General features: G+C 35.2%; 3 protein-coding genes, 1 long non-coding RNA gene and 1 other non-coding gene across 5 annotated transcripts; 2 read left to right on the forward strand and 3 right to left on the reverse strand.

The window, feature by feature from the left end:
- Positions 1–1,099: 1,099 nt before the first annotated feature.
- LOC113317509 lies at positions 1,100–2,792 on the reverse strand. Its single transcript, XR_003343601.1, has 2 exons — positions 2,246–2,792; positions 1,100–1,476 (listed from the first exon to the last, which is right to left on the reverse strand). It is a non-coding gene; the product is annotated as an uncharacterized LOC113317509 (long non-coding RNA).
- Positions 2,793–4,676: 1,884 nt separating this feature from the next.
- Positions 4,677–7,053, forward strand: LOC113317201. Its single transcript, XM_026565340.1, has 5 exons — positions 4,677–4,885; positions 6,108–6,222; positions 6,326–6,415; positions 6,540–6,638; positions 6,731–7,053. Exons 1-5 carry the CDS (start codon positions 4,818–4,820, stop codon positions 6,833–6,835), a joined length of 477 nt encoding a protein of 158 aa, XP_026421125.1. The 5' UTR covers positions 4,677–4,817; the 3' UTR covers positions 6,836–7,053.
- A 152-nt stretch (positions 7,054–7,205) lies between these two features.
- On the forward strand, positions 7,206–8,834 carry LOC113318508 (rubisco accumulation factor 1.1, chloroplastic-like). Its single transcript, XM_026566680.1, has one exon. It carries the CDS (start codon positions 7,285–7,287, stop codon positions 8,623–8,625), a length of 1,341 nt encoding a protein of 446 aa, XP_026422465.1. The 5' UTR covers positions 7,206–7,284; the 3' UTR covers positions 8,626–8,834.
- A 2,145-nt stretch (positions 8,835–10,979) lies between these two features.
- LOC113318893 (peptidyl-prolyl cis-trans isomerase CYP19-3-like) lies at positions 10,980–13,022 on the reverse strand. The gene is made up of 2 exons (XM_026567175.1): positions 12,830–13,022; positions 10,980–11,923 (listed from the first exon to the last, which is right to left on the reverse strand). Exon 2 carries the CDS (start codon positions 11,903–11,905, stop codon positions 11,381–11,383), a length of 525 nt encoding a protein of 174 aa, XP_026422960.1. The 5' UTR covers positions 11,906–11,923; positions 12,830–13,022; the 3' UTR covers positions 10,980–11,380.
- LOC113319909 lies at positions 12,306–12,448 on the reverse strand. Its single transcript, XR_003345881.1, has one exon. It is a non-coding gene; the product is annotated as a small nucleolar RNA snoR135 (small nucleolar RNA).
- Positions 13,023–16,883: the final 3,861 nt, after the last annotated feature.

A 16,883-nucleotide genomic window follows, 5' to 3' on the forward strand; every position in this document is an offset into this window, starting at 1 on the left:
AAGAAGAGACTTGTACATGCTCTAAAGAGTCAGCTGCTCAACGAAGAATCACCTGTTCCGGATATATTCTTTTACTTTTCTACTTTATGAAAATAATTTGACGGACCCGAAAATCATGCATTTTTTATTTGGTGTGGCTCGACTTCGCCTCGCCCTGTCTCAATGCAGTGTGTCGGTTTCGCCTCACCCCATCTCGATGGATGGTTTGGATGGGGCTAATAACTAATAAACCGAAAATGAAGAAGAGACTTGTACATGCACTAAAGAGTCAGCTGCACAGCCAAGAATTACCTGTTCCGGATATATTCTTTTACTTGTCTACTTTATGAAAATGACCTGGTGAGACACAACCAGGGAGCTTATGAACATGTATTTCACTGCAGGCCCATGTGATGGCCAACATAGTCAGCTGCAGGTTGAGTAAGCATCTACTTCAAATCAAGCAGGAGTAGTCGATTGAGCATCAAGATGATCTGTCTCGGGTTTCACTTCCTTAGTATTGTTCGTGCAAAGAGAGTTCAAGATAGATAAAACAATTCAATGCACCGTTAAAAGTATTCTCAAGGTTCGAGTTGTGTCTTTAGCCATTTACGGTTTCCAATCCTCGACGTCCTAGTATCCTATTTGCTTAAACAAAAAAATAAAATGATTCGAACTAAACCATCGACATTTTAATGCACCAGTGAATCTGTTGTTATTCTCCAAATTAATGAATTCTTTAAAGCTTTCGATATAAGTTAACCTATGGGGTTACATATGGTGACGACCAAACGATAGATGAAGCTCTATATTATTTACTTAACTCGAGGAGTGACCATTTTCATTGTTGTACAGCCGTCAAGGCATCGATAAATCATTCCATACATTGATAGTTCCAACTTCCAAGTAAAAACTTTTGAGTTTCATCAATAGATGAAAACAAAAGAAAAATTATGAGTTAGCTGGAGGAAAAAAAAACTTACACTAATGTGAAACCAAACAAGAAAGTCTAAAATTCAACCTGAGATCTCCATGACATTTCAAAATTCAAACCATTTTGAAGATTATCAAAATTACAGTTTCAAGCCAAAAGTTTGAAACTAAAAATTAGAATATGATGGAGATGAAGTTAGAATTTCGTCCCATTAGTCACTACACCAACGTAATAAAATATTCTTCCATTATAAACTTGAGCGAAAAAACATTAAGCAACCTTAATCAATTTACAATTTAGCCAATTTATAGCATCATCAACTTCTTCATTACAGTTCACAGTTCTCGGGATAATGAAAGAACAAACCTTCCCTGAACCTCTACACTGCCTGCACGTTCCGAGCTTGGTTCCTAGATGCGCACATGATCTGCGACTCCCTTAAAAAAGATCAATATAAGCTGTGAACAAAGAAGATAATGTACACATAAAAGAAAAGATCTGTAGCTACTTACTAATCTAACGAATCCGTAAAAACAATAAACAACATTTCCCTAGCTAATAACCTGATGCATAAGAAACATTGCAATAAGAAGGTTAAATAGTCCGCCAGCAACACAATATGATGAGGAAGCATGCCCCAAGAATGTCCAGCAAGATACCAAACACAATATGTATTCATAAGAGGTTATGCTAAATTAAACAATCAATGACAAAACAATCACTCATGGAATAGTAATGAAAAAAATAGAAAAACTGCATAATATTAGAGGGATGAGTGAATCATATGGTAATGCACTAAAAAGAATAACACAATATATAAAAAGGATCAGAGGGATTCTAAAGAAAGAAACACAAACTAATACTATATTACTGAAGCTGCAATGGTCTATCTATTTCTTCTGTTTCGGTAGACTTCTATTCTACCGTTCAAAAGGAATCAAAATTCAATATTTTCATGGACAATTGTGATTCAAGGAGAACAATTGTAGAAACAAAACTTGATTAATAAAAGAATTTGGTGTTTTCTTTAATATGCTACATAAACTCAAGATGGCATCATGCAAACTGAACACAAACTGAAGAGCAGATTTAAGCATAACCAAAAAAACAAAAACAAAAAAAAACAAAAAAACAAAGTCGGTTCACCAATTTTAGCATCTAAATTTATATCTCCTTACAGCTAAACTTGTCATTAACTCAAGCCTTTTTACAAACAGATGGATAGTAGTATTCACGGCAACCATTGTTAAAGACATTAAGACCCAAGATAACTACAACTATTTAAGCCATATTTAATCTATCAGTAAAAGAAATCTCAAAAAGCTTACATACCTTGATCAAGCTTGTTTTTTGTGATTCTAATTTGGTTCCTAAATCAAAAAGTAAAATAACCCTGTCAATTCCCCTGTAAAAAAAACAGTAGAGTTTAGAGGGGTTTCCTTAATCACCTCCAAAAACAGCAAATCAACTTCATCCTCTCCAATCGAAACCCTAACTTTCTTCAATAAACCCTAATTAGCCACTGATAACGCTTTTTCTCTAGTAAGGTTAAGCATGTTAAGGTTAAGAAGAAGATTCATCCTCAATTTACAGAACCATAATTACTCAATTCTTCCCCAGAACGGCTACAACATCTAATTCACTTCACCCCGTTCCTCAATCGACTAAACCCACTCCTTAATTCTTCTTGTACATCACTAACTTGAATCAACTTTCTGAGAAACCCTAAGTCCTTTCTCTGAAACCCCCTTTTCAGTTGAGCCTAATTAAATTACCTGACGATCTTCACCACCAGAAACCCCTCTTAGATCTTACTCTTATTCATTCAATGTTCAAACTCTCAGTTTTTGATTCTCAAAGCAATCGCAGAAGAAGAACATGTAGAAGAAAAAAAAAGAAAGAAGAGGAGAAGAAGATAATCGATTCTAGGTTTAGTTATTTTAACGGAGGTAGTGTCTACTTGACTGGCGTTAGTAACGTCCAGTTAAGTTTTCGGTGTAAATCAAATGTAAGAAATTTATTAGCTATACACCTCTACGTAAGTGTCATATACCCACCTTTTGTTTAACGGTGTTACAATCGGTCGGTTAAATATTGGGTGTAAACATAGTGTTATTAAAATTTTAATGTCCCGACAAATAAAATCACGTCACTTGTCCTTTCCAGAATTGATATGTGTGAAAGTTTTTATCTAATTTAATTTGAGGAGGATGTCATACTCACCGTGTAATCGACGTGGGTGCTCATATGACTTAGCATTTTAAAGAAGGGGAGATGTGGGCATGAAATGAATCTTTGGAAGTGGGGATAGGCCTATGAAAATGTTGCTGCTTGACACGCGTTCATATGGTATTTTGTCAACTGTTGTGCGGATTGTTGCTTTTTGCAATGTAGTCAAGTGACTCAAATTACATGGTTTTACCTATTTCCTATCCCCATTTCTCCTAACTCCTATCCCAACTACATAGAATATATTTTATATAACTCTTTTTAAAATGGGTAAATAAAACTCACTTCCTTACTTTCCATTTTAAAAGAACAGGCTGGAACATAATTATCAAATCCTCATTTTCATCATATTTGAAAATGAATTACAAAACTTATTTTTATTCCCGTAATAATATGATAGCATGTTGACAAAATTGGTGATGATTGATTACATTGCAAACCTAATTAAATACTGATAATCCAATTATATGATTCCATCTTAATTTCACTTTTATACACCCATTCTCATTTCGCATCTCGCACCAATACAAAAGATCAATAAAGAAAGCAAAAGTGAATTGCTGATTTTATGGTTGATTACAGGCATCATTCTTTTCAATTTTAGTATAAAACCATCATTAGATAGATCATTAAAAGGAAACAGTTGTTGCATAATCTACGGATGTCAGTAGTGGTTCCGAGGAAGAAAAAAAAGATGTTAGCAGATAGTAGTGGTATTGATCTGTGACTAGATTCTAGAGAAAGGGGATGAAGGAAGACGGTGATGAAAGTCACTCCTATAAAGCAGTAATATGGTGAGTTTTGTTGACCCAATCTACAAAGAGTTATAAAAAAATCTAGTTTATTGGGTTGGGATAGGATTTAGGAAAAGTAGGGATGTGAAATAGGTAAACCAATTACATTATCAGTTTTTTCTGACCCGTAATTTTAGTCAAGTGACTCAAATTACATTATCAGTTTTTTCTGACCCGTAATTTTAGCTCTACAAAAGTTCATTTTTTCTTTGGTCTATCAGCGGCCTGTAATTGCATCTTCTCTGCGGCTTTCAGTGGTAGTTTCAACTTTTTTTTTGTTTGACTAAATTCACGGTTAATCCTCATCTGGTCTGTATCACCCGCTGATCCGTGGATGTGAAATCTGCGGATGATTGGACCGGACACGATTGAATTTTACAAATCCACAACTTTGACGGATTGAACACGGGTGATCCCGAATCTGTTGCACACTCCTACCCTCAATATTGAGGGAGCGGTGCTCAAAAAATGGTTCCTCGGTATGTGAGGCCCACATGCTATTCAGATCACACCAATATCGTGAGGCCCACTATCTATTCGTCCCCACTGAAATTTAGTGGTCCCCACTTCTGATCCTTACGAATTTAATCCTCTCACACGCGTCAGATTAATGTACCTCGAGATGTTCAAAAGAAAATTACTCAAACTGCAAGGATATTAACGTACTTCTGTAAAAAGTGTATAGTTTGCTTTGTCTTCTGGTCTTCTTTAGTGTTCTGTAAAAAAATTTCTTTCTTTTCAAGTATTATTATTATTTTGACTTGATTTAGACCAGCAGGACTGGTTAGTTCGAGGTCGGAGAGAGAGAAGTTAGAGATACCGAGATTAACTCTTACTACTAGAATCCCTCTCTCTTAATACATACATAGACGCCTGAAAGAATGGGATTCATATCTTTTGTTGGAAGGGTTCTCTTTGTCTCTGTTTTTATCGTCTCGGCTTGGCAAGAGTATGTTTTACTTTTCTTCTTCTTCTATAGATCTAGTTACTTTATGTGATCTAGTTTGTGTCTTTGTTTTTAGCTAAACTAGGGTTTTATGTTTTTCTTTAATAATGTTGATATACTTGGATCTGATTGTTATTAGCACTCTGGTTTAGCTTTGATCTATTCGCTGATTGATTTGTTTTTATGGAGACGATGTCAAACTATAGTTTCTAAGATTTTTTTATTTTTTATTTTTATGTTTAAGAAGAGGGCAATATGCATTGACTGTTGTATGCTCTATTAGGTGCAAGTATTTTGTATTATGAAAAAATACAAACCCAATATAACTTAGTATTGCAATGTTTAGGTGGTGTATATATATATTTTTAGTGGTTTTGGGTAGTAATGAATTCACATAGATGTAATTTAGTAATTTGGAAATCGGAAATCGGAAAATTCCTTGTATATTGAAAGAATGGGATTCAGTGATTTCCTTTGATTGATTGAATTTTTGTATATTGAACTCTGCTTTCAAATTTGGCAAGAAATTGAATGGTATATTCTGCTTTCAAATTTGGCAAGAAATTGAATGGTATATTTCCAATTAGTCAGATTTCCAATAATTGTATATTTGATGAAAAATGGGGAAGGCACGTGGGAGGAAATCGAAAGGAGTTCCTTGCCTTAAGGAAAAGCAAAAAAAGAAAAAAAAAAGGAAGGAAATAGAATAAAGGGGTAGTTCTGTGGACTTAGCGGATATATAGTGCGTAGTTCAGTTACCAATTTGGATAGGTTTTCTCATGCAAAAGGCACCAAACATTAGTTTTGCATTGGTACATTCTCAAACTGTTTTGGTCTTTACTGGGTATTATTACCTCACCCTCTCAGTAGGTGTCTGTATGTTAGCTTACATAATGCTTTCTTAAAATCTGTTACATGATTGGAATGGCTGTATTCACTTTTTCAAGAAGTTGGACGACAAATTTCATAATGGCTGAAAAATTCTCTTGGTTCTGAATCTAAAGTATCTTAGTAATGTTTTTTGTTCTTTGTAATACCTTTCATGAAACTTTGTTCTTGACCTCTTCTTTGATGTCTATTGAGTTGGTGCATGTTCCACACCTGCTGTTCTTTCTATACAGTTGAATTGTTGGTATTCCCTTGGTTCAATTATTTTAAAACAGGTAAACTGAATAAGGGGCTTGAGATGGTAGTACTAATGGAATGCTATATCATATTAACTCAGGTTCAATGAGTTTGGAGTTGATGGTGGGAATGCAGCAAAGGCCTTTGAACCCAAGTACAGTATTTTCACCAAGCATGTAACCACTTATACTGGGAAAGAGCTACCAAACATTGAGGTGAGAAATCTGCCTTCTTTTAACTTTCTTCTCATATGGTCTTACACAGTTGATTCTCCTTCTGTACAATGTGATTCAGCATACATGTTTTTGTCCTTAACAGATAAAACATATAGTTGCAGCTGCCATTGCACTGAAAGGGATTGGAGGCGTACTTTTTATCTTCGGCAGCTCTTTTGGAGCTTATCTACTGGTATAGATTCTCCTTCCAGTTTTATCTGTATTTACCATTTTTCTCCCGGAAGTGTAGGCATATACTCCTTTAAGAAACAACTTATTGCGTCCATTTGTTCTTACTTGTGCCATTTATATTGTAGTTGATTCATTTGGCTATCACGACTCCGATCTTATTTGACTTTTACAACTACGATATCGAGAAACCTCAGTGTGTTCAACTGTTCGTCAAATTCACACAGGTATACGTTATCAGATAATCGTTCTTCTGTGTTTCATGTGTCATCATCCTTCGGAAAACAACTGGGATTAACTGGAAGTAACTTTTCTGCAGAGTTTGGCACTTTTCGGTGCACTGCTCTTCTTCTTAGGGATGAAGAATTCAGTAGGTCCAAGAAGACAAACCAAGAAGAAAATTACTAAAACCAAGACGGGTTAGATAAAGACTAGTAGAGGATGAAGTTATCAGATTGCAGACGTACTTTTAGAATCTTAAACTTCTTGTATCAGTTTTACATTTTACTTGCTTTTTTTTTTTTTTTTGAACAGAGATTCATGAAAATATGATCTTCTATTGGATGAACCTTTGTTCTATCGAAATAGAAATCTCTTGTAGTACCAGTTTTTCTGTTAATTTAAAATTTTCTTTTCTCCTAGTTTCAGTTTTTGCTTTAGTTTCTGAAGAAAACTCACATCTTCTGTGGGGCTTATTTGCTATTGTCTATTTACTGGATCCCTTTATAGTAAAGTATCTAAAATATGTAGATTGTATCGTCCACTGCTGTACCAGACAGACGCAGATAAGGTTCTACTTACAGCATCACATCGTCCCAAATATACATTTCTTCTTTCAAGATTTTTCTTCATTCCACTTCCACTCAGAACACCATGCTATCTCTAAACCAACCAAAACCACCACCACAACTCCTCCACCAAACGCTAACCTCCTCTTTCCTTACCCCTCAGCCACTCCACCAGTCTATCTTCGGGATCCAGAAACACCGGTCTAAATCCATTATCACTGTAAGAGCATCACGACGACCGCCTCCACCACCAAGTCAACAAAATCAAAGCCTCTATCAACCATTCCGTCCACCACCAGCGCAAGTTCCAGCTCAATACCGTGATCTAGACCTCGAAGCTCGTCTGGCAATCCTTCGAGACCGTCTTGGCGTCTGGTATGAATATGCTACTCTAATCCCACCACTATTTCAACAAGGATTCACACCTTCCTCCATTGAAGAGGCAACTGGGATCACTGGGGTGGAACAGAACCGGTTAGTTGTGGCTGCAAAAGTTCGAGATTCATTTTCTCAAACAGAGCTCGAACCTCAAGCCCTTGGCTTCTTCGATAATGGTGGTGCTGAAATACTCTACGAAATCCGCCTTCTCTCTGCCGCGCAAAGAGTCGCTTCTGCCCGGTATATTATCGAGAAACGGTTTGATGCCCGGGAGACTCAAGAACTTGCCAAGGCAATTAAGGATTTCCCAAGAAGGCAAAGTGATAAAGGTTGGGAAAACTTCAATTACTTATACCCAGGTGATTGTCTCGCTTTTTATTTCTATAGACAAAGTAGAGAACATAAGAATCCATCTGATCAAAGAACCATAAATCTCGAGAAAGCATTAGAAATGGCTGAAACAGATAAGGCAAAAAAGAGAATTTTAGATGAATTAAACATAAAATCAGGTGATGAGATTGAGGAAATCGAAATTAAGATTAAGGTTCCAGTAGTGAGGATGAAAATGGGAGAGCTTTCAGAATCATCAAAGGTCGTAATGTTGCCAGTTTGTAAAGCGGAAGATGGTGAGATACCAGTGATGGAAGCACCTGAAGAGTGTAAAAGTGAAGGGGAGTTTGGAGTGTTGAATGCAGAGAAAGGATGGAAGAGATGGGTAGTTTTGCCTGGCTGGGATCCAGTGGTGAAGCTAGGGAAAGGGGTCGTGGTTGAATTTTTGGATGCTAGAGTTTTGCCATGGAAGGTTAATAGATGGTACAAAGAAGAACCTATTTTGGTTGTGGTTGATAGGAACAGGAAGGAAGTTGTAGCTGAAGATGGGTTTTTCTTAATCTCGAATTCCAAACAAGGTGATAATGGTTTTAAGGTGGAGAGAGGTTCAACTTTGATTGATTTAGGAGTAAAGGAATGTTTGGGTAGTGTAGTTTTGGTTGTTAGGCCTCCTAAGGAAGAAAATGAGGATCAATTAGCTGATGAAGATTGGGAATGAGAGTTTGTTTGAGGAACAAATAAGGGTTTTTTTTTTTCTTCTTATTTGTAGGTTTGGTTTTTGAGTTGAATGAGGGTGCTTACTGATAGTTGGATACTGTGTTTTTCAGTAAGGGTAAGCATCATGCGCTGATCAAAGATTTTGTTGTTCTTTTGTCACTGCGAAACTCGGTTTTCATCTAGTAAATCCAAGTATTAAGTTCTAAACTATTTTGCAGTGCATTTCATAATTCATTCATGGCTAACATAGGTTGCAACGACTTATGAATGTTTTAAGAATAAATCAAATGCACCAATTGCCAAGAAAATGTTGAACAAAATTTTATAGGGCTCCAAGAATTACACCGGTGAGCATTTTATGAATTCTGGTGGTGCGTCCTACCGTTGAGCAGCTGTAAGAGTGAATCCGTCTTGGTTAACGTATTAGCTGCCTGATTCAATGTACGAGGGACATATGTACAACTTGGAAACCTAGAAAACATTATACGTATTACATTGTTCTAATAGAGTTGAGCGCTTTACCATGGGGGCACAAGTTTCTACGGTTGATGAAGTTACTAACTATTTGGTTATCAGTTTGCCATCCCTGTTGAACTACAGTCTTCAAATAATGCGCAGGCTTCAGCTGGATGTGCACGTTGAGTTCTCTTCAGCAGTCTTTCCGCTCCTACATATGTTCCTGCATCAGTTGTCAGCGTTGTGACCAAGGTATTGAAAGCGTGAAGCGTTTTCCATTTTTAGGAAGCGATGCGTACGTCGAAACGTGAAGCGTCGCTTCATGGTTGATGTTTGAAGAGGATGTTTTCTTATAAATAAATTAGTCGTAACTAGTAATTATAAATTTATTAGGAAAATAATATCTATATAAATTTTATATAAGTCTAATTTTATCAAAAACAAAGCGTGTGTACGCCAGTTCAACCTACTCCAGACGAGTGGGAGGTGGGGTGTTGAATTCCCCCTTAAAACATTCATATTTTTCTTTTAAAAGCTTTAAAAATTAGGCGAAATTTTTAAAGCTTCATGAAAGATGCGCTTCACATGACCGCTTCGGAGCGAAATGCTGAAATTTGCAGCGAAACGTACGCTCTGAAGCGTGAAGCGTACGCTTCATGAAAAACGCGCTTCACATGACCGCTGCGGAACGAAATGCTGAAATTTGAAGCGAAACGTGAAGCGTACGCTTTTAAAAACCATGGTTGTGACACCTGCTAGATATGTTAAACTAGAGGGAGATTCATCAACCTTAATAGTAAGATAGCCTGATTAAGAGGTGGTATTTAGTGTTGTGTGTTTGGTGGTACTGGGGAAATGGCACATATGCAGTGCGGATGAAGTATGCAGTAAAATTGGTGGTGGCAATGATTCAAAGTGATGACATTTATGGCCTTATTTATTAATCTTTTATTAAATTTTAATACTGGCGGCCTAATTTGGATTGGCATTTGATGTTGGGAAATAATCTGACATCGATTTACCGGATGGGATGGCCCATAGGATGTTGCAAAATTTGATGTCCAATTTAAGTTGTTCCAAAGAGAGTGTCCGTGTTCAATTTAGTATCCGTTCTTGTATGGTTTGTGGTTACAAAGATCTGGATAGCATGCAAACCAGGTCTGCTCGTGCAAACTGACATTGGAGAATTGGAGAATGAGTGTGTGATATGCTCTGACTGGTGAAGAGATGTCAAGTTTTGCCGGTTGCGGTTGGAAGCTCTAACTGGGACTAGATTGCGCCTAACCTTCCACAGGAAAAGTTGTGAAGATATCTAGATATCCAACATTTAAGCCAGAAACTGGTCGTGAAGATGTTTGATTATTATTTATTTTTTTTGAGTGAAAGATGTCTGTCTGTGTTAGAGGCCAAATCAGATTGTTTTGTTGATTCTGGCTGCTGGGGAAGGAATAAGTTCCTCAGGAGTGCCGTTTCCCGTTGTGATGTGGAGCGATTAGTTGAGATACCAGTTGCACATCTTTTGAAGAGAGAAGGTGTTTGTGTTCCAGTTATATTTTATCATTGTGCCGCCTCTAACCTGCCATTTTGCATATAAGCGTTCAGACCTACTTTCATTGAAAACAAAATGATCAGCTTCATGTTCTGTAACATAACAACGTCCGACTTTTTATGAACATTTCTTCCAAGTAGTAGTTTTCTTGCTCTTGCCTTTTCTTCATTTACTGCATTTCCAGTAGCAACAATAGTCTAGTAACTGAAAACCATCCAAGTTCCAAATCTTTCCAGCCGTTTCAATAACTATTGGAGTTACTTCCTATTCAACTTTGACAAATTTAACTACGAGACCCAAATCCCTAGATCTAAAAATAAAAATGATCAGTTAAAACTTCAATTATGATCTGCAAAAAGCCAACATATTCCATGTAAATTTCTTATGATCAAAAGCAACTCTTGAAAATGAAAGACAAGCATTCCCATGAGATTAGATGAAGAGGCCTGAGTTGAGTGTTTAGGTTAAAGGGCAACAATCTCAACCATCTTAACTGCCTCTAAGCCTATTCATGAATCATGATACACAAAAAAGATGTTCAACCTTCATCCACTAGCATATCCATGCACAGTGTCTTAAAGCAAGTCAAATTATTGGTCACAATAGAACACCAACTTGTTTTTCAGCATATAACCCAAGTAATACTACTATTAAATTCCTACGGTGAGATCAAGCAAATGCCCCAGCTTTGTGATCAAAAGGAAAAACTACTGTAGACGACAACATTTAATTCTTGACATCTAAATGATGTTTAATTCTCTTTTACCTCGCCACAATCCTCAATCTCGACAGCAGCTTTAGGAGTTCCAGCATGTGAACCAACTTTTTCCATTGCTTCAACAATGTTGTAACCGTCCACAACCTTACCAAAAACCACATGCTTTCCATCAAGCCAACTGGTTTTTTCTGTGCAGATAAAAAACTGAGAACCATTGGTGTTTGGACCTGAATTTGCCATTGATAAAATCCCAGGACCAGTGTGCTTCTTCACAAAATTCTCATCTGTAAACTTTGTTCCGTAAATGGACTCTCCACCAGTCCCATTACGTCTGGTGAAATCCCCACCTTGACACATGAACTCTGGAATGATCCTGTGAAATTGAGAACCTTTATAGTGCAGGGGTTTCCCAGATAATCCAATCCCTTTCTCACCAGTGCAGAGGCACCTAAAGTTTTCAGCTGTTTTTGGAACGACATCCTTAAAGAGTTCCATCACAATACGGCCAGCTTTTGCCTTTCCAATAGCTATGTCAAAGAAGACCTTTGGATTCGCCATTTTATCAATTCTTTACAACTGTTTCAACAGAACATAAGGTTTTTAAGCAAATGGGCCTCGGTCATAGAGTAAAAGATCATAAATTGACAAACTAAATTCTAAAGTGTCACGGCTTTAGGTACTAAATGACAACAACACGTCTAGCAGTTTCTTCAAAATACATGACTACTTAACTAGTCGAATTAGTAAATTACAGCTTTCATCACTCTGCAAAATTGAAACAATGTCACAGAATTTCCACGGGATTCAGGTTCAACTCAAGCAAAGCTACACCAACAAGGTGCACAACACTTGATGTATATGAAACTATTTCAGTTCTGATGCGCAAAAGTAAATGTGAACCAAAACTTACAAATCCTAGCAAAAAAAAATGAATATGACTAAATCAAGGACTGATTAGAGATGAGGAGAAAATGATTGTTGATAAATCATAGGAGCATGAAACTCAACTGCCCACCTTCACCAATAATCAATTTTGCAGAGAATTCTTTCGGATTAAACTGCATTTAAATCAGAATTCCGATACACACATATCTCTGCTCAATAAATTCATTAACTCTAAAATCATAATCAAGAACTACATATGATTTACAAGATGTTAGTCTTTCTACAAGGGATCCAAATGTTGAAGTTTACAAAAAAAAAAAAAAAAAAAAAAAAAAAAAAAAAAAAAAAAATTAAATTAAATTAAATTACAAGAAGATACAAACAGAAAAAGACTAGCAAGATTTTGCACAACTTTTGAGCTCATCAGGTCTTTTATAAAAATGTCACCTGTAAGCCTTCGAATGTGCTTTCCGAAAAGCCATTAAGATTTACAGAATTACATGAGAAAAGAATAAAGGAACAGATTTTTTCATGGATATTTATTAGATTGTTTTTCACATACTACATAATCAAGTATTTAAAGTTTAGGGTTTATACCTCAGATTTGAAAAAGAAAAATCGGCTGCGGATTAGTGTACGCGATCACTTTATATATAACATATATAAGCAGAGATGACCGAGTTTTATTTTAGGGATTAGTTTTTCCAATTCGGTAGATATAATTACCAAAAAAGTGCCGAGTTCCTTGCAAAGGTATTAAAATTAGGGTTTCATATACCCGCAGGCTGCGCATATCCGCCCTACCCGCTACTAATTACCCGCACCCGCCATCGGCCGGTAGGTATGAGTAGCCCTTTTTCATAGGATAACTAGGTATCACCGGGGCCCAACCTCTCATTATAGTTTTATAAGTGTAAATATATTAAAAAAGATCACATCGGGACTGAATATCCCACTTAGTGAATTATATTCCAAATTTATTTCTAATTAGTTTTAAATCAATCATCGTTACTGGAGACAGAAATAGATAAATCAAAAGGACAGATGAATTCATGTTGGAAACTCTAAATTAGTTTAGTTTAGTATGTGATGGTGATACGATGAGAGATCGATAAATTGAAATTTTTCTCTATATAACATATTTCAATATACTTAGGGAATGATACAGAACAGAAGTGCTCAAATTAGGTCAACTCTTTTAGGGCTTAGTACGTGAATCTTGTATGTGAATCATACAACAAAATTTTGAAAATTAAATTTTTGAAGCTCGTATTTTTGACATTTATGTAACTCTATCTTCTTGTACATATGATCTTTACATATACATTTCACCATGTCAGCCATTGTTTGGATTTATTTTTTTTTATGCATCTTGTCCTTGAAATATTCCATTTAACTGTTTGAAGTGTGGGATTTCAACTATTTTTTTTAACCCCGATTCCATCCACGTTGACATTGTATTTCGATGTATATGTTTTTTTAATTTTAACAACATATGTTTTGTCGTGTTCTTAGTTTTCTTTCATCTTCATAGATATATTCTCCATTTTTTTTCTTCCTTTCTCTTCAGATCCATGATTTAGAAAAACACAACTTAATATATATTTTCTGTAATGAGTTTAGGATAATGACACTTGAGTGCAAATGGTTCACAGGCATAAAGGGCTATCCAGCAGAAGATTTTTACCTTCAGCTTATCCATTAACATGTAAACAATCATCTTCTGAAACAAAGTCTCGAATAGACATTCTTCCACCATTTACAAAGCAGATTGTGGAACTCCTAAAACTTGATTCAACCCTCTTGAAAGATCTTATAGTCGAGCAAATGTTAATAATCTGGATCATGTCTTATCCAAATAAGGTTCAACATCTTACCAAAAGTTGTGTAACTCACTCACTAATGAGTAGACACTTAAATATATTGGGACTAAGCTATTTCCACATGCTTTAGATTGGCCCCTGATCAGATGCTTTGCAACTGACCCAGAAACACTATGAGTGAAGGCTCATGAACTTTGTACCCTTTGTGGTGCTGAGATTGCCATTATCGTGTTTTCGCCTGCTGGAAAACCTTTTTCTTTCATACATCCTGAATATGTTATCGATCGTTACCTCTCGGGAAATTCTCTTCAGGAGAGCATGACTCCAACTCCACTGTTCGAGTGTAACCACCACTAAAAAGTGCCAAATGCCAGCCAATTTGAGTAAACTGCTCAGTCACTTGTTTTCTTACGATTGAAATCACTTCTTTGTATTTTTATTTAAGTATATTTTTCTTTCAAAACAATATTTAGAAAACAGAAATTGTTTACCTTTTTAGTGTTGTTGTCGATACGTTTCTTTAGTTGTTTTTCATGACACACATTATCTTGTTGATGTATTTAGTGTCTTCCCATGCTAAGAATTGATCAAATGTAATACCATTGCAATCTTTGTCTAATTTTAGATATTGTATATAGTTTTTCAATTTGTGTTTCTGTGTTCTCTTGCATTAACAAAATGTCTCCCACGTTGGTGGTATTTTTTGTATTTTACGTTGGTGGTATCCATACTTTTATAATATCAGTAAACACCTGGTAACATCAGTATTAATGGAATCAGTTTACATTTATACATACAGTTCCAACAAATATATATCTTGACGAAAAAATATCAATGACTTGATTTAATTTAATCAATATTTATCCCTGATTAGTTTTAGAATCAATCATTGTTACTGAGGACCGAAAGAGAGAAATCAAAAGAACACATGGATCCATGTTGGCAACCATAAATTAGTCTAGCTAGTACGTAAGGATGATAACGATGGGAGAGAAACAAATAAGGTGACCTTTTTCTCTACAAAACATATTTCAGTATACCTAGAGAATGATACGCAACAAAAGTGCTTTGGATCATGTCCATGAAAAATTAAATTGCCGGTGCTTTACTTCGAAAGTACAGTACGGTAGACTTTGTTAGCATAAAATATATGATTTAGTTAAAGATGTAAATGTGAGCCTAATTGATTGGCTGCTTGGCACTTGAGTTGAGATTCCGGTTTTCCCACCAATACGCCATCACATTTCATACATGGTATTGTAATTAAACTAATTAGTTGAGAGAATCCAGTCGAAGACATAATAAGAAATAAAATACAACTATTTTTTTTTTTGATAAATTACCCTGTGATGAGCAACGTCACCAATTCTTTTGTTAAGTTCTTCTAGCTTAGTTGGGATGAATTTATAAATTGGAATCTTATCATGATCCACTTTTTATGGTTGTATTGTACCATCTTTGAAATGCAACCTTATATTTCTTGGAGAAAGTCTCAATTCACCATTGAATTGAAAGTGGCAATCGTAAAGTTTGAACATGGTTACTTCCTCCTTAATTTTTATTATATCCAGATTTCTTACTAAAAACCTATCACCTTTTTAAGTGCTTCTTTTTCTTTATGTGAATAGTAATATGATTAACATTTTAATTTTAAGTTTAATGTTATGGCTTGGATAATTTTCAAATTATTATTCGTCCAAAGTTTGTTCATAGTTATGGCACTCATTTCCATTTAAGAATCTTATAGACTCTACACAATTTGAATCATCTGTTAAATATATAATATATCAATGCACGGCGTGAGGGACATTATGTTAAGGTAGATTTTGTTAACACTTTAAATGGTGGGATCAAAGATAACTCTTTCTCTAAGTACCCTCTCTATCATGTGCTTTGCGTAAGTTTGAATAACTGATGCCGATGTTTCTATCTAGATTTATTTCCTCAGTTCTCATTTTATTTCTCTTGCTTTTACTAATTGCATGTGATATTTTGGTACCGTTGCTACGTATAATGAAAGTGTGTTTTTCAGCATAAATAGTGATTTTTTCATTCCGCGATATTTACCTAAGCAAATAGTAAAAATCAAATTAAATAAGTATAACTATTGTTCTATACATTTTGAACATCTTCTACATGTATGATTACAATGTGAACTGAAATACGAAGAGTAATATAGTATATGATATGTTATGTATAAATTAGAAAAACAAAATTTGTCTTACTTGATCTATATGGAAATCATGTTTATAAATTTCAACAGATATAGTGGTTCATGATACTGCAAAACTTTCTTTTCAGATTTGATTGGTGTTTATGACTTATGATGTTGCATTTATTAATTTGAATATCATTAGTATATAAACATCATAAAATTTGACCTAACATTGTATCATTTCATTAATTATTGACTCCGATGTAATCTTCTTACCTTTTGTATCATGTCGAAGTTATATTTATCCTTTAGATAACGGTCGAGGTGATATATATGTTGTACAGTGAAACTTATGTACCGAATATTATTCAGTTATTTGAACTACATTCTTTGCGAGGTTATTCTATAATTAATTTTTTAGTTGATGGCACATATTTGCTAGTAAAGTAGGGTGTACATTTGTGTAGGTTGCCATTCAATACCTCTCCTTTAAGTAAAAATATCAATTCCCGAGATTTCGAAAACTCTCGCATTATTACCGAGTATAACTGTTGTTATAACAATTATTGTTTTCATCCTAAAATATCCATGTACTTTCAACTCTAGTTTGTACCTATAAAACTAAATTTTCCAGTTTAAAATAGTTAATCATAAAGTGTCACAATCAAACCAT

This window comes from Papaver somniferum, chromosome 10, assembly GCF_003573695.1.
Source record: "Papaver somniferum cultivar HN1 chromosome 10, ASM357369v1, whole genome shotgun sequence".
NCBI lineage: Eukaryota > Viridiplantae > Streptophyta > Magnoliopsida > Ranunculales > Papaveraceae > Papaver > Papaver somniferum.

Coding starts and splice junctions, on each gene's coding strand:
- LOC113318508 (XM_026566680.1), top strand. CDS start 7,285: ATGCTATCTCTAAACCAACCAAAACCACCACCACAACTCCTCCACCAA.
- LOC113317201 (XM_026565340.1), top strand. CDS start 4,818: ATGGGATTCATATCTTTTGTTGGAAGGGTTCTCTTTGTCTCTGTTTTT. Junction 6,223..6,325: donor AAGAGCTACCAAACATTGAG/GTGAGAAATCTG, acceptor TGTCCTTAACAG/ATAAAACATATAGTTGCAGC. Junction 6,639..6,730: donor TGTTCGTCAAATTCACACAG/GTATACGTTATC, acceptor ACTTTTCTGCAG/AGTTTGGCACTTTTCGGTGC.
- LOC113318893 (XM_026567175.1), bottom strand. CDS start 11,905: ATGGCGAATCCAAAGGTCTTCTTTGACATAGCTATTGGAAAGGCAAAA.